This window comes from Hypomesus nipponensis, chromosome 22, assembly GCF_054491055.1.
Source record: "Hypomesus nipponensis isolate SF chromosome 22, ASM5449105v1, whole genome shotgun sequence".
NCBI classification, from domain to species: domain Eukaryota; kingdom Metazoa; phylum Chordata; class Actinopteri; order Osmeriformes; family Osmeridae; genus Hypomesus; species Hypomesus nipponensis.
In genome coordinates this window covers 12,668,329-12,686,927 of record NC_140382.1, presented here as the reverse complement: position 1 = coordinate 12,686,927, position 18,599 = coordinate 12,668,329, and the positions used below count along the sequence as shown (strand labels likewise).

Sequence of the window (18,599 nt, the reverse complement as noted above, 5' to 3'; positions counted from 1 at the left end):
AAAGGACAGGGAAAAATCAAAAGAATGACAAAGCAGTTCATATGTGGCCTGTTTCACATATGATGTTCAGTGTGTTTTTTAGTAGTGATGAAAGATAAGAAACAAATACAAATAAATAAAATTACTCTATTACTACTGTATGTTGCTATGAGGGAACTATGTGCTAGAGGAATGATAACTCTCCCTCCCTCTCTCCTTCCAACTCCCAAGAACAGAGGGATGTCATAAATACACTGATAATGGGGTCCGTACTGACAAAGTATTATGAGTAGTGTTTGTACAAAACTCTGTGACCAGTCATAAACCTTGTCTTCTGATAGGATGGACTGCACCTATAACACTGATAAGGAATGAAAGATGGAGCGATCATTAACCTGTGTGTGTGTGTGTGGATTGCTGTTACTAATGTTTCTCTAATTGAAGTTAATGAGAGAGAGAGAGAGAGAGAGAGAGAGAGAGAGAGAGAGAAGCTGTGAACGAAAAATAATGAAATGTATCAGTTGCATATTGTGAGTTAAGAATACACGATAACATATCTTAAAGTTTGATGAATGTATTGCTTATTTACAAACTCCTACCGACCTTAGTTTATACAATTTAAACAATTTTTCATAAATACAGAAAATAGAAATATAATAAAATAGCATAAGATTCCAAATTTTTTGGGGTTATTCCTTGAATACATTTAAGGTATCTTCATTGACAAAATAACACCTTAAAACTACGTGTTGTGTATACAGTGTAAATACTAAATACACAGTAATAATATAAGCCAAATAGAGGTTTTAAAACTTGCAACATGATGTGACCCAATAAGATTGACAGAAAGCTTTGAGTAGGAGATGAACTACACGTTTTTACCAGTTTTAAAGGCAGGCAGGTAGAAAAGGCCTCATACATGCTTTTCTAAGCATCGCACAGAGGGGTAAAACAACTGTATTACATTATCTTGGTTACTTAGGTTTGAGGTCAAAGCTGCGTGGCTTGAAGAACACTGAGGTGCATCTGTTTCTCCTTTTTTGTTGGTTTTACTTCCGAGGGAATCACTGGATTATCGTACATCTCCAACTCGGGCAATTTCTTCTCTTCCCCCTCCCCCTCGCTAGCAGGCTGGCAGCATTTGCAGCAACAGCAACACTTGACGGCCATCACCTTGACAACCCGGTCCCAGGGTGCAAGGGAGTGCGCCCAAAAAGGCAGGAAGTCCCAGGAGTGCAGTACAGTCGGCAAACAGCGGGGGCACTTGCTCTGCAGCACATTGATCACGATGATCACAATGATCATGACCACCAGGGGCACCCCTACCCCCACCAGGACCTGCCAGCCGGCCAATGAGAGGCCGAATACGAAAAGGGGCAGGACAAAGAAACAGGACAGGATATAGACAACAGCAAACCAGCGATAATCCGCCGTTATGTTGCCCAGAGCTTTGGCCAATCGGATCGGCACACGGGTAAAGGGGATTGGGTACCACAACACGATGCCTGAAATGTTGAACAGGAAGTGGACCAGCGCAATCTAACAGAAGAAGACATAAGACCAAGTGTTGGTGATGGTAGAGGCTGTACAAATGTATGTGTGATTGTATGCGTATGTACTGACCTGTAAAGAGTTGGCCAATGTTTCTCCAGGACTGGCCAATGCTGCCAGAATAGCTGTGGTTGTTGTTCCGATATTGGACCCCAGAGACAGAGGGTACGCCCTCTCAATGCTGATCACCCCGATACCTGAACACACAGACATACAGCTCACATGACATGCACTTCTAATACACAATCACAACAATACACATGACCACATCGGAGCTAGAACTGAGCTTCAAACATAATTTAGCGTTGGGGATGATTATACATTATTACACAGGGATTATACAGAGTAGGTATGGGCGTGCGTGCATGTTTGCATCAATGGTTGCTTCACAAACATCGAACAGTGCTGCAGGCTTTTTTTTGCCGTCCTTTCAATCAACTCCATAAATCAGGATAGGAAAAAGATTTACAATGGGCTAACTGGATTATTTGAATTATGATTAGTGCACACACAATTCATTTCAACTAATTTCCTGGATTGAGAGGCTATAGGAGGAACGTCGCCTGGTTCCAGGGTCATTGTACTGATAAGTTATTATTAACGGTGATAAGTAGCAGGGGAGGAGAGGCTGGCAATTTCACAGTAAAGGGTAGATAACTACTTTAGGTAACCCCCCCCTCCATTCACCCCATTGCATAACTTTACAACTTCAGAAGTGGAGGAAAGGGTGAGCGGGGGGGGGGGGGGGAGAGAGAGCTCTGCTACTGGGGACACATAGCCTGACGTCGTCATACTCATAATTCTAGTCAGAATATGAGTCTGAAAACTCTCCCTTGGGCTGTGACTATTGGGCGTGTTTCAACCGAAATTGTAAAACTAATGCTTCTTCGCTCAATTGGATCGACCTACAACCAATCAGAGCAACGTAATATGTTGTTTGTTGAAAACGAATTCAACCCAAGGGATCTTTTGTGATGTTGTTGATTATGTTACTGTTGATCATCTGTCCATCATCGTATAAAGCCCGCCCTGACAATTTCATTGGTCCACCCAGATCCTGGTTTTATATAGTTGTCCCCAATACGAGACCCTCCAGACCCAACTTCCCGACCACATTTTTTTGTGGGTGGGGTGAAGTTGGGCTGGAAGCCAGGCTTAGGGGATACAACATGGACAGCACAGGAGGATGGATAGCTGGAAGGAGAGATGGATGGATGGATGGTTGGTTGGATGGATGGATGGAGTGCATTGGAATGTTTGACTCACCCACAAGTGGAGTGATGGCAGAGGTGAAGACTGAGCTGCTCTGGACGATGAAAGTCATCCCTGCTCCGACCAAGATGGCTATGTAGCCTGTCACCCAGCCGAACGGGAAAGGGAAGTCTGGAGACAGAGAGAGAGAGATAAGAAGAGAAGGAGAGAGAGGGGGGGGAGAGAGAGAGAGAGAGAGAGAGAGAGAGAGAGAGAGAGAGAGAGAGAGAAAAAAAGTGAGAGAATGAGAGAAAGACACAGAGGACGTGTGAGTGTGTGTGTGTGAGTGTGAGAGGAACCAACCAGTATTGAGGATCTTCTTGAGGACCAAGGCCACCTGTCCTTTGAGCATGGAATTGAGCAGCTTGACAATGAAGACCAGGCAGCTGCAGAGCACCAGCAAGGAGCAGGCCAGCAAGATGAGGCCCACCGCCAGATCCGTCAGTGGCACGTCCACAAAGATGTGCTTGCCTGAGGTGGGGGTGGATGCAGGGGAGACTTGCCATGATGTCTTACTTTAAAATGACCGAATACATTTTGTAAGGGCGGAACATACATCAGCTGAAGGTTAAGTCTCTGGTTTTAGAATCAGAGTAGGTGTGTGTGTGCATGCATGCGTTGGTGTCGGAATACATTTTGCAATGTTGAAGGTCTCTGAATTGTTCTTGAGGGTGGTAGTGATGTTCCCCTCAACCCAGCACAGGGTTGGGGAGGTGCAGTTGTCTGGGCCAGGAACTGTCACATTCATTTGGGTCTGGAACACACACACATTATCATCCTTCCATTCCTGTCTACTAAATTGTGTTTAATTGGACGGTGTTCGTTCCATAGTGTAATATGTAGATAACATATAGCTAAGCATGTAGCTAAGAAGTACTCACTACTACCATTGTGTAGTTATTATGTTCTTACCATGTTGGTAAAGGTTTTGCACCAAGTCTTGATGAGACTCTTATTCCTGGCTTCAGGGTTTCCCGTTGCAATATCACTTATAACAGATTCGTCCAACTGACGTGGAGGGAAAGAGGGAGAAAGAAAGACACAGAGCGCAAAAGAGAGAAAGAGAGAGATCATTCCCTTCATTTAAAAATACCTGTTGGTGGCAGGTGTGATGGGGGGGGCAGTAAAGAGTGTTGTCGTCAGGATAACAAGCTAGATGGGCCCCCATACCTCTATGATGGAAAGGGTGAGGGGGTCGGTGATGACGTTGAGAAGCTGGGGAGCATTCGCTCCACTCTGGATGTTGAAGGACTCAATAATGAGCTTGGAGACAAGGTACAGGTAGCCTGACACCAGCTCCAGGGGCAACAGCACCAGCACTGACAGCCAGTTGAAGAAGTCATGAACAGTGGCCCCAGCAAACGCCCTGGAGAGGAAAGGAAGGGGAGGATGAGGTGAAGGAGAGGGAGGAGGGGAGGGAGGGAGGGAGGGAGGGAGGGAGGGAGGGAGGGAGGGAGGGAGGGAGGGAGGGAGGGAGGGAGGGAGGGAGGGAGGGAGGGAGGGAGGGAGGGAGGGAGGGAGGGAGGGAGGGAGGGAGGGAGGGAGGGAGGGAGGGAGGGAGGGAGGGAGGGAGGGAGGGAGGGAGGGAAAGGAAGAGAAAAGGGGGAAGAAAGGGAGGGAGATGGGATAAGAGGTGCACTGCACTGCTTAGGGCGGCTCTTCTAACCGGATGTTTTTGCTAACCTGCGGAATTTGTTGCGATCTCCGGCTTGCGTCATGGCAACAAGTGTGTTGGTAACAGAGGTTCCAATGTTGGTGCCCATGATCACAGGAACAGCAGACTGGACCTTTAATACTGTCATAGTATTCATGAGCTCATACACACACATACACACATTATTATCATTCTCTTTATTATAATGTATAACTAAATCTGTAGTATATGTGTTTGTATGTGTGTGCATGTGTATTTGTATGTACGTTTTTGTATGTGTGTGTGTGTGTGTGTGTTTGGGTGTGTGAATGTGTAACCAGGCTGGATGTCCACTCACGTCCGGAGGAGACCATGCTGACCACAATAGAGGAAGAGGTGGAGGAGCTCTGGACAAGCAAAGTGACTAGCACCCCAATCACCAGGCCTGCCAGGGGGTTGGACAGCACCGCATTGTCCTGGAAAATGTCCCCTGCAACCTTACCTGGAGATAGAGAACACACAGGTTAAAGCACACACATAGATTAGACACACACAGACTAGACACATGAGTTCACATGTGTTGCCTCATACTCACACACTCACACACACTCATAGGCTCGATACACTCACAGGTAAGTGGATGAAGGTTACATACGGTACTGTGTGTGTGTTTGTGTGTGCGCCTCACCTACCTCCAACCAGCTGGAAGGCAGAGCTGAGGACATCCAGGGAGCAGATGAACATGTACAACAGGCCCACCAGGAGGACCAGTTTCCCTACAGAGAACACCACCCTCTGCACCTTCCCCTTGGTGTCCAGCTCTGAGAGGACCAGAGGGTGTTAAGAAGGAAAAGGGGAGAATGGGGAGGATAGCCAGAGGAAGTGACAGAAAGTAAGAAAGAAAGAAAGAAAGAAAGAAAGAAAGAAAGAAAGAAAGAAAGAAAGAAAGAAAGAAAGAAAGAAAGAAAGAAAGAAAGAAAGAAAGAAAGAAAGAAAAAGAGGGAAGGAGAGTGTGTGTGTGTGTGTGTGTGTGAGAGAGAGAGAGAGAGAGAGAGAGAGAGAGAGAGAGAGTTATTGTGGTGTCCAAACTAAATGACATGGCCATTGACTCTCTGACCTATCTTGTCTTATACAACGCATCATAAACCTTAAGGGAAAGATAAACAATGAATGACAAAATAAAGAAAACGTTTACTGGCCTTATGATAATAATGATAATGAAGTTAAGCTAGCCTAGTCCGTAGACCAGACTCCTGAAAGCTGTGAGATCTCAGAGATAGTCCAGACCAGACCAGAAAGTAAAACAGATTGTAGCTGGCCTGTCAGTGTCCTTGAGGCAGAGTCTTACCTGACCAGGGCTCACCCATGTCCTGGAGCTCTGGGAGATCCCATGGGCTCTCCTCTCCATCAGACCCACCCTCAATCAGGGCCACAGTGGAGTGAGCTGGAGCCATAGAGGCAGTTTTCTCTTCAAAAGCCGAGACAGACATTATTATATACGGTACAGTCAGTGAGCAAAGACAGTCTGGTCCAAGTTTACTTTCTAAATTTGTATATCTATCTACATACTATCTATATATACATATATGGGTGTGTGTTTATATATATGTATATAAATGTATATGAATATACATAGTATGGTCCAAAAATCTGAGACCACTATTCCAATACTTCATAAACTAAACATTATGTATGTGCATTCATTAAACAAGCATATAAAAAAAACACAAATACAAGTGAATTGCAAAAGTACCATTGAGTTGTTCTATGTGTCTCTTTGTGTCTTCAGCTTGTTCTGAAACATGAGCCATGATCTGGGGAGAGAGGTCCTTTGTACAGTAAGACTGTTTTCACATTGACTAAAGTTAATTTACTTGGAAATAATTCACTTTGACTGAAGAGAGCCGACGGTTTCCTTTCTGTCCTCAAAACCATAAATCAATCAATATTCTTGAACTACCAACTAATAAACTGAACCGGGACACAAAGGACAGACAATAATATGTTTTATCAGTCATTCATGTTTATTATTTTATGAGAGTTTTGATATTTTTCTGAGACAGGTCAAGTAATCATTAGTTTTGTACTTGGCACAGTGGAGTACTGATAAAAGGTTTATCTATTAAATACTGGATATCAGGGAAAAGGATATCTTATCTATCAAAGAAAGAGATGAGAACTGATGGTTTTCAAGTTAGCAAAATCATCACTGAAGCCAAAGCTACCAATATGGCTGTTATGAAATTAGTAAAATCTAAGCAAAGTGCAAAGAAAGTAACTTAGTGTGAAACAAATGTTGCTGAGTCACTAACTGGTTAAGCAGCCCATGAATATGTTTATAGTATGTTGCTTTTGTTGTTCCGTAATGCCGCCAAGGCCCCGCATGCACGTGGCAACACCAGAGATAGGACAGGGTCTGACACACACACACATACACACACACACACACATGCTAGAGTATTGATCCATTTCTGGATTCCTGGTAGTGTCCTATTTTCCACTGGCGCAACTATGCTCTACAGTAGCATACATTTCTCTTCAACATAAACTTTTGTTAACAGATTATCAACCATGTTAGGTGTTAGATAATCCTTTATTTAACTGTAAATGTAATAAATGTGAATACAGATATTTCTGCACCATGCAAAGTCCGTTCACACTCCAGAAATTGTGTTTTTAATGCATGACATAAATCCTGTTTTCAAGCAAATTGTTAAATTTAGGAAACCATTTTAAAATGTTTAATGGTAAAAATTCAAATTTTGACTATTCCGTCAATCACCGTTTGTGGATAACCGTCGCTGAATTATACTGTAAGAATGTCAATAAAAGTGCAGTGTTCGAGCTTACCTGTGGCAGGCGTAGTGTATTTGTGTCAAGAACAGAAACCCAACTCCAAACAGCCAACTCCTTGGAGCCCACCTGTCCTTCAGGTTAATATCCCACCCTCCACGGGTTGGGTGGGGTGGAGGTGCAGAGGTAGTCATGGGTTGTAGAGCAGATGAGGGACGGATGGAAGGGGTGGGGGGGAGGGTTGATCACGAGTTTGACCACTGCAGCCTTCCTCAGATCCTCCGATCCTCCCCCAGGTTTCCAGACTTCCCTCTCCGTGTTATCTGGCCACGCAGCAATCTGGTGTGACGAGTTGATGTGTCCTTCTTCCTAGCGAGATGCTGGGAAACTGCTCTCCTGAGTGGCCCGGGGGTGACGAGATGTGAATGTGGCCGTTGTGACCTGATGCACTGGTCTTTGCGGCCCACTGTGGGTCCCACCAGTGCTCCAGCCCTTCCTGTGCAGGTCATGTGCAGGCTAACTGTGCGTGAGGCTAACCAGGCAGACCTAGTACACCTCCAATGTACACCACCTATCTGCTCTATCTCCAGCGTAACCTTGGTTGTGCTATCATGGTTGAGCCGTTTTTTAGCAGCTAAGAGAGAAGTTGGAAAACACATTTTTAGATTCACCCTCATACACACTGATAGACAAAAAGGGGGAGGGAGTGTGTTTTTCGTGTGTGAAAGAGAGGGTCTACTTCACTAGTGTTCAAAAAAGGCATCTTTCCGACTGTCCCTGAATTAACTTTGTGTGTGAGTATGTGTGTGTGTGTGTTTGAATGCATTCCCTGACACAGCCTGAAACCAAACATACAGCAGACAGCAGACAAGAATGCATTTTGCTCTCTACTTGTTTATTACAATTCCAACACAATTGTGTTATTGTACAACAATTGTCTACATCGCCTTGCAACTCCAAACATAGAGGCACACATCAGACCCTATATCTTTCTGGAGTTCACCTACCATTTATCCTGAGCCTGTAACCAGCATGTCCTTTTGCTATTACCGTCATTACAAGATTAGGTTGAATCCTTTAAACAGACTTAATTTCAATCCAGAGTAATTCTAAACAAATATTTTAATTTTATTATGACATACTGTATATTCTACATCCATGAAACAAATAGAGGTTAAATTGAAACTATATACTACACAAGAATAATGTGCTTTGCCTGTGTGTCCCTTGTCATGTGCCTCCTGAGTGTGAATTGATCACCAGAGTGGGAGAGGAAATGATACACATTGGGCTATTTTAAGCCCGTCAATAAAGGCAGATTGATTGGAAATACACAAACACGCGCACACACAATTTTCCATGTATTGTCATGGAATTTCCCCAGTGTTTTACAAGTTCAGAGATGACTTGTCAGGACAGACAGGCAGGCTTTTCCAGAGGGAGTTCTGTTTTGCATGGCTTACTATGGCAACACACTAGCATCACTTACTGGGCGCCTGGTGTCATGGCATCTAGTGGCAACACTGCGTCCTCAAATAAACTGGACAATAAGCCCCTCCCTGTATTAAACTATAAGGCCTCTGGCTTGAGCCTTTAAAAACACATGGTGCAAATTATACAATGACAATCGGGGGGGTCAACTTCTTCTCCAGGTCGTGTATCAACCCCCCCCCCAACCTGTTGTTTTTATCTCTTTTGGGGGGGGTCCAAGTCTTAATAAGGGGGGTCAGACCCCCCCAAACCCCCCTGTAATTCGCACCCAGCTTAGAACCCATTTGATCAGGTTATAACCATACGTCTCAGGGATATCAACGTCATACATCAACACACACTGTACTATAAGCATAACACAACATCTGCTATCCAAAACACCAACACCGCCATCTACAAGCACACTTCACAGCAATAGTGCTAGTCACAGTGAGGTTTTTTGTCTTTCATTTTTTTTATTGTATATGGGACTATTCCGACCTTATTAGACATACTGTAGATAGGTTCACCGAGACAGGAAATGTATTAGAGAGAGAGGGGAAGACGTTTAGAAATGGCAGGAGCCGCAATCAAACCTGGGCCACTGTGTTAGGGGCGCAGCCTCATGGGAAGGTTAAGGGCAAAGGTCAACCATGCTACAACTGGAGGAGGTCAGGGGTCTATGTCGACCTGAAGTGTTTTAACTTTGTTGTTCCTGACAACGTCAACAAAGTACAAAAAAAATGTGTTTATGGAAGTAATGTTGTAGTAGTAGTGTGGTACTGAAGTCACTGATGGTATGTCTTGCAGTCTCATGGCTGCCAAATAAGCTGTCATAAAGAGAATCCAATAACGGCCTGACATGGACATTGATTCCACTATAGGACTGACCCTTGTCGACCCCTTACAGTATTGTTATTTTAGCCTGCGGTCCGATGGGCTGAAAAAACATGGATGACTCCATCTTGTCTTAGCCTTGCTTGATTTTAGTGTGTGTTACTGTCGGATTATGAGGGAGTTTGTTTTACAGAACTGGAATTGAAAGCGTCTTAAACATAGCTATGAATGAATTTAAATTTTTAGGTACACTAGATGTGTTCAAAAGATTGGTCTTAATCTACAGATCGTATTGTGTTTGCTCTACTGCCCAAAAGATAAAAGGAAAATAAAGATTATCATGTCAGAGAGTACTATTTCAAGATCTTCTGGAAAAGACAGATAGTGAGAGGAAGACGATGAGGAGGTCCAACCTTCACGTGACAAGTAAACCCTGTCTGGAATTTGTGGACTTGGCTTTGATCATTGCTGAAACAACCAGTAAAACCAATCAGGAGTAAGCGATAACAGCATCACAACCTTGAGGTTTATTGGTACTGTGAAGACTTTTTCTTCGAAATCCCTCTATCAAACTCTATGAAGACAATTCCATGAAAACTGTAGGGCAAACTTTTTTTTATTTTTTTATGTGTGGATGTTTAAATCACAATGTGGAAGCCAAATAAGAACTAACTGGTGTTAGCACAAATAGTAAGTAAGTAAAGTTAATTTAATTTAATATCGTATTTCACAGAGCCAGCTCACAAAGTGCTTCACAAAATTTGTTTAAAAAAAAATAAGACCATTCAACAAGCAAAATAAAACAATGGTAAAGGCAAACATCACGTCTTCAAGTATGAGATACTACCTGTCCTCTTTGACTGTGCAAACGAGATTTTTGGCATCGGGTATTTTGATAAACTGGAGAGAATGTTTGATAATGATTGGCTCATGGAACATTATGTGTTTGAACGAGTTAAAAAAATATATACATTTTATAATTAAATTAATACTATACATCCCTGAGCAGATCATCACTTGTTTATGCCTAAAATATTTCTAAAACCCTGCCTTTTCTCATTTACCTGATGTACAATACCGGAAATAAAACGTTTTTATTATTTTGTCAAAAACTATCAAAATAAAAGTCATTAGATTAGGCCATCCTTTCGCATTTTTTTTTTCCTCCACTCCATAATCACATATTTAACATACATACTACAGTACTCTAGTACTCTAGCATAAATGCTACGTACTCTAAAAACGTTAGGAAACCTTGTTTTTCATAACATCTTGAAAGATAAAACACCCCAATGAACAAGTTGTGTTTCCGGGGTCAATCACTCACTGTGCAATGACATTGTACCACGATTTTAGGAGATCAGGACAGAGTGGGAACTTTGTTTTTTTACATGCTCTGAAAATTAAATATACTGACATTTAACATGTCACAAATATATACCGGTTTCACGGAGGAACGGCAAGGGGACTCACAGGTAAACTTTGTTTTAAGCTAAGCTAGTTTGTTGTTAGCTAAACCGCTAGCTTACGTTGACATCATGTGTATAGGTAGTCAAGTCAAGTCTTTTATTTGTCAGGTACACAGAACAACACAAGGTCAGACTGGTAGTCGACTAGCTTGTCTACGTGGTTACCTACGTGTACACTGGCTGCATGTATTATTCTTAATTATTTTGCGTGCGCGTCTGTGTGTATATGTGTGTGTGTGTGTGTGTGTGTGTGTGTGTGTGTGTGTGTGTGTGTGTAGGGTCCGGTAGGGGTCAACTACATTCCCACCGATGAAGAAAGGAGGGTCTTCAGGGAGTGCAACCAGGAGAGCTTTTGGTACAGATGTAAGTTATTTCCTGGTTACCAATATGTACCCTCTTAACATAGCTTTGTTCAAAACACAGTTTTTTGAAGAAATGCTAACCCTAACCCTTATTTTTGTTTCCCCACAGCTTTACCCTTCTCCGCAGTTAGTATGGCCATCACTCAAGCACTAGTCGTCCGAGGTAGCTAGCTGCCATTTATGTCTTGCTGTATAATCTTTCTATCACTAGCTTTAGTCTGTGTTGGTATTTTGCTTGTCAAGAGCATGTTTTTGTATCCTCCAACGGTTCAATTTCCACTCTCTGGCAGGAACCCTGTCATCGTCACCCAGATTTGGTTCTCTCCCTAAAGTGGCCTGTGAGTTCACTTGAATACGTAAATGTTGAAGTGTGTTCAGTGCATGGATGTTTTGAGCTACTCTGACAGGATACTTTTGTACTTGTGTACTTACCAGTATTTACCTGTAGCCTAAGTGATCAAAATGTGTGTGTCCAGTCGCGGGCCTGTGTGGCTATCTAGCAGGGAAGATGTCCTACATGAAGACGTGTCAGGAGAAGTTCCAGAGGCTGGAGAGCTCACCACTTGGAGAGGCCCTGAGAAAGAAGACACAGCTGCCTCCACTGTGAGTACCTACCACCTACCCACTACCATCAACCGCCTACCCACAACCAGCACTAACCAAACACACACACCACACTTATTTGGTAAACTCACTGTAAGGAACAGCGCCCAGGTTCCATTTACCCAGATGTCATCACTCACTCTGTTGTCTCAGGTGCATAAAAGGAACCCCATCTATCACATCCTCATACTCTCTCTTTTTCTGCCCCAGCTCTCCCCAAGGGCCCAGGTCAGAGATGAGCGACCCAGATGCTCAGTCCTTTGAGTCCATGTTCCAGCCCTCGGATCCACAGAGTCAGACCCCTCCCCAAGACAAAGATTATGGCTACAGCGCCCAGTCTCCTAATCTCATGGACCAGAGGGAAAACCCTAGAGCTCCGGGTAAACTCCCTTGCCACCTTTACCAAAGTCTGTCTAACCACTCAATATCGCCATAACCCGGATACATAAAGCTTACCTAATTTGAACACACACACCCATATACTATATCTCTCTGCACCATGAGCCCATTCATGGCTGCACTCTAACCTTTCCACCCGTCCCTGCCTACAGCCCAGTCATACCTGGGGGAGGAGGAGCCTAGGATGAAGTCGGTGCTCTACGAGGACCTGAGGAACAAGAACAGGGAAAACTACGAGGTCACGCTCACCCAGAAAACTGAGCCCCTGTCCAGGCCTGCCACTGACAGACCCTCCTCCCAGAGGGAAGGTAAATCACTTCTGCAGTAGTTCATTAAGGAACGTGTGGAGAAGGTGGGGAGGGTCAAGACAGCTTTCCCAGGGGGTCATTTGAGGTGTGGCACTGCTTATGGGATCTCCACTAGGTTTTGTGTTCTGATATGACCTGAAAGTTCCATTAGTCCTAAAATAGTCAGAACACTACATAATCCTAGTGTGTGTGTGTGTGTGTGTGTGTGTGTGTGTGTGTGTGTGTGTGTGTGTGTGTGTGTGTGTGTGTGTGTGTGTGTGTGTGCGCGCACACGTGCGTATGTGTGCACACAGTAATATGTACTTAAAGTGATCTGTAATTTCTGTTGGATCATGATCTTTTTCTCTTTCCCCATTTGTCAGCAGTGCAGAAGAATATCTATGGTGATGCTTGGGACGAATGAAGGATTTTCCTGTCACAACTGGTTCTGTTTCAACAGTTCCCTTCTGCTTGAGTTGTGTGTAGGCTGGACATGAGCTTGTTTGTATGTCTGAATGTAACTAGAAATGTGTGGAAAAACCTAATTCATAGCAGACTCTGGTACTCTTTCTGTGTTTATCTAAAACTGCTTGAGGATGAGAATAATAAAATCTAGTTTGGACAGACAACAGTACAGTTCAGTACAAGCAAAAAGATTTCAATTTATGAAAGAAACTGGATCTAAATGTCTTGTAAATCTGAGAAAAGATAGGACATGAATTGTGGGACAGAATGCAATCCTGACCCAAGACATGTTACATTATCACAACAATAAAAGTATATTTTCTACACAGCTCTGCCTACTCTTAATATAAAACAGTACTGTTGACAGCAAATGAATGGTAGTCAGTGGATCTTTCTAGATCTAGTCATCTAGAAATAACGTGCATCAGGGCCATGTGTATTTAATACATACGGGCCATTATGAATTTCTTTCGCAAACAAAATACTCCAGAAAAGACGGCTGCTTGATAAATGTAATCCTACCCAATATATTCATACGTTTTTACTGGCAGAACAGCACATGGGCTTCAGTGACATTCCTGAGTCTATGACGTAAACCCGTCCGTCCCCCTTCCGGTTTCTCATAGGTACTGCGGCGGATGTTGATGTTTTGTTTTGGACTGAAGCCTACTGATGTGAACTGTTGTAGGACGGTGGGATTTTATGAGCGTTGTCTTACATTGCTGCACTGCTCTGTTAACGGGAAGGATATTGTTTACGGCGGCATCGTGTCTCTCCCGGCGCCTCACCCGGGAAGCGCGAGACCGAGTCGAGCGATGATGGAGGACTTTGATGAGATATACGAAGAGGAGGAGGAAGAAGAAGAGGACGAGGACAGGGCCGCGGAGGAACAGCTTCTAAAGTATGCCCCGGACCCTGTGGTGGTGCGGGGATCCGGCCACGTCACTGTGTAAGCAACCTGCAGGGCTAACTTGGATTGTGAAAAACTTTAATTTGACTGCGAAATAACAATTTAAAGTTAGCAAGCACCACAAGCTGTCTTCCAGGTGCTTGCCCGGCCTGAACCCCCCGAGCTAACGCAGCACCAACAACAGCAGCGTAACCTAAGGGGTTTGCAAGCTAGCTAACGTAGGCTAGCTACCAACGGTACGTTGAGCGATACCAAATTTAAACAACGTTAAAGCGTGAGCTAGCTTGCTACTGTAGAGGTATTTATTTAAAACTATAGTCTACATTTCGAAACTAACTTCATCATTGCTAACTCAACTACTAAGTGACTTGCCTAGCTAGCAAGGGAGGCTAAATAGTTGACACAGTGGTTTGAACCAAAAGAACCGTTTTAATTGAACCAAAAGCCAACGCATTAGTACAGCTGTTTATTGTTAGTTAGGCTAACTTCTGTACTAGCCAGTACAAAGTTGATCATTTTCGTTAGTACGCTGCCAACATATCTGCCAGTTATCGCATTAGCGTGTAGTTTAGCTAGGCTATCGCCTTGGGCAATTGGAAAATGGAAACACCCTCGAACCGGGTGCCAAAATCTCAATATTACATGTTCAGTTACTGTAGCTAGACTCACAAACCTATCTGGTACTGATTGTCTGGTAGCTAGACTTATGTCCGGTGAGACATGACCTGGCTGTGGGAATGGAATGGTTAGGTTGGTAGACTATATACAAGCTAGCTCACTTAACGCTAGTAGCCTAGTACAGAGTATAGCTCTGTTCACAGTGAAATGAGTCAATTAGTTTTAAAGCCCCATATAAACAAAAATGTATAGAGGGTTTGCCATAGACATAATAAATACATTGCATTTTAACTGGTTATCTCTAGTGTTAGCTACCTAACTGTCCAACCTCAATCTGTGAGGGTAACTTTTACACACCGTCTCCTTTCAGGTTCGGGCTCAGCAACAAATTTGAGTCAGAGTTCCCTTCAGCACTTACAGGGAAGGTGAGTTGAGTATCTTCACATCCTTGACAAGACAAGAAAATGAAATGCACCCCCTGCTAACTTAGACGGGGAAAGTGCCACATGCATGAAACTATATGTAGTATTATGCCCACCCAGCTCCATACCCCAGTCTAACAACAAAGTACAGCTGTCTATGAATGTCTTGATTTGCTACATCAGATGTTTTAGTAGAGTCGTTGTTTTTATGTGAGCGTAAAGTTGAAACAAATATCTCTACAAACCATTATTGCTTATTTTGACTATGGGGTGCATGTGTGTGTAGCTGGCACCAGAAGAGTTCAAGGCCAGCATCAACCGTGTGAATGGCTGCCTGAGGAAGACTCTGCCAGTGAACGTGCGCTGGCTGCTTTGTGGCTGCCTCTGCTGCTGTTGCACACTGGGCTTCAGTCTGTGGCCTGTCATCTGTCTCAGCAAGAGGGTAGGATACGACCCCCCCCCCCCCCCCCATAAACACACACACATACACTAAGATACACAAACACATGCAGACACATAGAGACCAACCCCACTACACATACACATGCACACATAAATGTACACTCACAACTTGATCCTTCCCTCTCACCCAACAGACGCGGAGATCCATGGAGAAGCTGCTGGAATGGGAGAACTGCAGATTGTACCACAAGGTAAAGCCCTTTCTGCAATGGTTCCAAACAGCTTCTGTGCGTGTGTGTGTGTTTTCACGAGATTCAACTGCTGTCTCTCACTGTTTTCAGTTGTGTTTGCACTGGAGACTTAGCAAGAGGAAGTGTGAAACCAACAACATGATGGAATACGTAAGTCTCAACCACATACCTAGAAGGCCATAAGTCTCTTACACAGACAAACCCTCACACATAATAGGCTCTATCTATTTAATAACCATCTCTCTCTGTCTGTGCCCCCAGGTTATCCTAATAGAGTTCCTACCCAAGATTCCTATCTTCAGACCGGACTAGCTCTTCCTGAGCGTCTCCGTCCTCCCATGGTGCCTCTCTGCGGCACAGATACGGTTCCAACATGGCCAAAAGGCATCCTCAACCCTCTCCTTCCCTGAAATGCACCACACCTTTTATGTTTACCGGGTAGTTCACCCTCTTCAGACCCTCAACCTTCTTCCCACGCCTTCCTATCCAGGTTACACTTGTTTACAAACCCAATAGCACCCCCCCGCCCCTTTGACCTTCGACCTTCTGGAGGAGCCGCAGCCTTTGAACCCACCGAGTCATTTTGACCGGCAGCAGCTTATGGGTTGTCATGGGAGACCCAAGCCTTGAGAGACAGAACGGAACCCTGTAACCGGAGATCCTGAACGACTCCTGAACGGGTTCCACGTTCTCTTAACTGGAATTCTGAAAATCCACCGCCCTATTGTTACCTTACGGCACAATCTCACCCTAATCAAATCTTATGTGATAATAATCCCACTTTATGTGTCCCCCTTGTTCCCTTGTTATCATTGTCTGGAATATCAGAATGAAACGTCCCGTCCCCCCCTAAATCTCTATGGAACTTCTGAGCAACCCTGAAATCTTAGTGGGAATGGCTATAGGCCCGGTGAGGAACACCTGTTTTCACTGTCGTATAAAACGGCCCTGGTAACAGTCTACCTTGGACCAGGCCAAGTAACATCACTGACTAAAAAGCCAACGACTCAACTGGCCATCTCCCAGTCCCCTGAATGTTAGACTGTGCGATGCCCAGACTAGAGACAATCACTCACTGTCTGACTGTATTCTTTATCTATGTATGGAGACCTTGACAAACCGTTACCTATCAGGCGGTTGTTTGCGCTGTTCAGTGAAAATGGGCAGTGGAGCGTTTGTTTTACAGCTCGGTGTTTCTGAAAGTGTTTTTGCGTTTGGCCTTGAAAGACAAATCAAATGAGAACACAAATGTATGTGAGAGATACCTGCTTGAGATCCAACGCACTCATAACCTCTTGTTAATGAAACCTGTATGGCTGAGTGTTGTCTTTGTTAAATCCTTCAGCCATGATTACTCCTGTTTTGTTGTTTGATTTTAAGTGTGTGTGTAAGTGAATGGGCATAAAAATAAGACACAATCAAATCTGCATCATGTTTGGTTAGTGGTAGTTTTTTTATTTATTTTTTATACATAGGCTCTGGGCTACAATGGCGTCCTATGTGAGCACTGAAGCACAGGGTGGGGTTTAATCCCAGTAATCTCAGATGAGCTCTTTTCCTAACCTCCCAACAATAAAAAAAAAAAATATATGTAGCTTTTCACCCAGAAATCATCCATAAGAATGTTCAGATAGAAAGGTGTAACATACTAGATCAAAGAACGGCTTTCATCATTCATAAAAACATGATCTATGCACATTGTTGTTTTTCTGTTGGGGCTTTTTTAAGGTTGTACGCCACAGGAAAGACCCAGAGCTGTGAGGGGCAGTTAACACGCCTTCTATTAGGTCTGTCTTTTGCGATGCAAAAAAAAAAAAAAAACGTGTATCCACTTTGCCAACTCTGTGAAACTCATCGGAGGGTTGCATGTATCCTGGTCGCAATCCACCCATGTCACGTAGAAAGGTGTGACCTGAGTCCTCGACACCTGCCGTGTGGAGGCCATGGCTTGGTTGAGTATTCAGGAGAACCTTGTGGTTCTATTAGCATCACGGACATCCCTTTGTTTATACCTATATATGTCTTAAAAACCTTGCTTTCCACATCACCCATATAGAATTGTGATTGATTTATAGGTCCTTTTAGTTAGTAGATCACTCATGTTGAAGGCCATATATGCAGTATGTATATGCGTGTGTGTACACACAGGTGTTGATGTTCCCATTACAACCAATACTGCATCCTCCCTAGTGAATGAGGGAGCCCTTTTTTAACGGAGTATTTCTGAACAGAAGCGAGTGTGTGTGTGTGTGTATGTAGGAGTGTGTAATGTATGACGTGTATAAGCAGGTGTATGTACAGTAATAAACTAACCAGAAATAACAATGTATCTGTTGTCTCTTATTCAAACACGCACAGCTCCAAAAAATGTTTTACCACAGACACTGCATTTACATGTAGTCATTTAGCAGACACTCTTATCCAGAGCGATTTACAGTAAGTACAGGGACATTCCCTCGAGGCAAGTAGGGTGAAGTGCCTTCCCCAAGGACACAACAATATTTTGCACAGCCGGGAATCCAACCGGTAACCTTCTGAGTAATAGCCTGATTCCCTAACTGCTCAGCCATCTGACCCCTACTACTGTTCAGAGTTCAATGGATCAAATGTCTATGTTTTTGTAAAACTGTTTTTAATGGAATATCTCCATCCGTGTACAGAGGCACATTGTGAGCAAACATCCGGCCTGTGTTCCTCCATATTGTTTTTGCTAATCCAATCTTCTCATTTTAAAAGGCTAACTGATTATTTGAAAATATGAAAAACTAGTGGATAGCATGCCAAGACTAATGAAAGCTGTGATTGAAAATAGGGGACCCACCAAAGTTGATTTCTGAACTGCTCCTAAGTTAAAATATTAATTTATGAGTACGTAATATATTGTTTACAAATGAATC

The 18,599-nt window shown here is 43.6% G+C and overlaps 3 protein-coding genes across 4 annotated transcripts; 2 read left to right on the top strand and 1 right to left on the bottom strand.

The window, feature by feature from the left end:
- Positions 1–959: 959 nt before the first annotated feature.
- On the bottom strand, positions 960–6,225 carry LOC146236685 (sodium-dependent phosphate transport protein 2B-like). The gene is made up of 12 exons (XM_084686636.1): positions 6,168–6,225; positions 5,763–5,882; positions 5,107–5,235; positions 4,773–4,916; positions 4,465–4,576; positions 3,952–4,147; positions 3,694–3,789; positions 3,415–3,535; positions 3,085–3,252; positions 2,797–2,913; positions 1,603–1,727; positions 960–1,518 (listed from the first exon to the last, which is right to left on the bottom strand). Exons 1-12 carry the CDS (start codon positions 6,223–6,225, stop codon positions 970–972), a joined length of 1,935 nt encoding a protein of 644 aa, XP_084542762.1. The 3' UTR covers positions 960–969.
- Positions 6,226–10,812: 4,587 nt separating this feature from the next.
- On the top strand, positions 10,813–13,427 carry LOC146236684 (OCIA domain-containing protein 1). 2 transcript variants are annotated; one of them, XM_084687161.1, is made up of 8 exons: positions 10,813–10,989; positions 11,262–11,346; positions 11,455–11,508; positions 11,636–11,683; positions 11,822–11,948; positions 12,159–12,328; positions 12,500–12,655; positions 13,021–13,198. In XM_084687161.1, the coding sequence occupies exons 1-8, from the start codon at positions 10,939–10,941 to the stop codon at positions 13,056–13,058; spliced, it is 729 nt and encodes a 242-aa protein (XP_084543287.1). In that variant the 5' UTR covers positions 10,813–10,938; the 3' UTR covers positions 13,059–13,198. The 2 variants fall into 2 exon arrangements, with proteins under 2 accessions (XP_084543287.1, XP_084543286.1); XM_084687160.1 differs by having other exon boundaries at positions 10,814–10,989; positions 13,018–13,427.
- Positions 13,428–13,737: 310 nt separating this feature from the next.
- chic2 (cysteine-rich hydrophobic domain 2) lies at positions 13,738–18,027 on the top strand. Its single transcript, XM_084687247.1, has 6 exons — positions 13,738–14,048; positions 14,998–15,052; positions 15,336–15,491; positions 15,646–15,702; positions 15,793–15,852; positions 15,964–18,027. Exons 1-6 carry the CDS (start codon positions 13,738–13,740, stop codon positions 16,012–16,014), a joined length of 690 nt encoding a protein of 229 aa, XP_084543373.1. The 3' UTR covers positions 16,015–18,027.
- The last annotated feature ends 572 nt before the right edge of the window (positions 18,028–18,599 follow it).

Excerpts from the sequence above, each read along its gene's own strand:
- chic2 (XM_084687247.1), top strand. The coding sequence starts at position 13,738 with ATGTTGATGTTTTGTTTTGGACTGAAGCCTACTGATGTGAACTGTTGT. Across the intron at positions 15,703-15,792 it reads ACTGCAGATTGTACCACAAG|TTGTGTTTGCACTGGAGACT; the intron begins GTAAAGCCCTTT and ends CACTGTTTTCAG. Across the intron at positions 15,853-15,963 it reads CCAACAACATGATGGAATAC|GTTATCCTAATAGAGTTCCT; the intron begins GTAAGTCTCAAC and ends CTGTGCCCCCAG.
- LOC146236684 (XM_084687160.1), top strand. The coding sequence starts at position 10,939 with ATGTCACAAATATATACCGGTTTCACGGAGGAACGGCAAGGGGACTCA. Across the intron at positions 11,347-11,454 it reads GGAGAGCTTTTGGTACAGAT|CTTTACCCTTCTCCGCAGTT; the intron begins GTAAGTTATTTC and ends GTTTCCCCACAG. Across the intron at positions 12,656-13,017 it reads ACCCTCCTCCCAGAGGGAAG|CAGTGCAGAAGAATATCTAT; the intron begins GTAAATCACTTC and ends CCCATTTGTCAG.
- LOC146236685 (XM_084686636.1), bottom strand. The coding sequence starts at position 6,225 with ATGGCTCATGTTTCAGAACAAGCTGAAGACACAAAGAGACACATAGAA. Across the intron at positions 4,148-4,464 it reads GATCGCAACAAATTCCGCAG|GGCGTTTGCTGGGGCCACTG; the intron begins GTTAGCAAAAAC and ends TTTCCTCTCCAG. Across the intron at positions 3,790-3,951 it reads TCACCCTTTCCATCATAGAG|TTGGACGAATCTGTTATAAG; the intron begins GTATGGGGGCCC and ends CCTCCACGTCAG.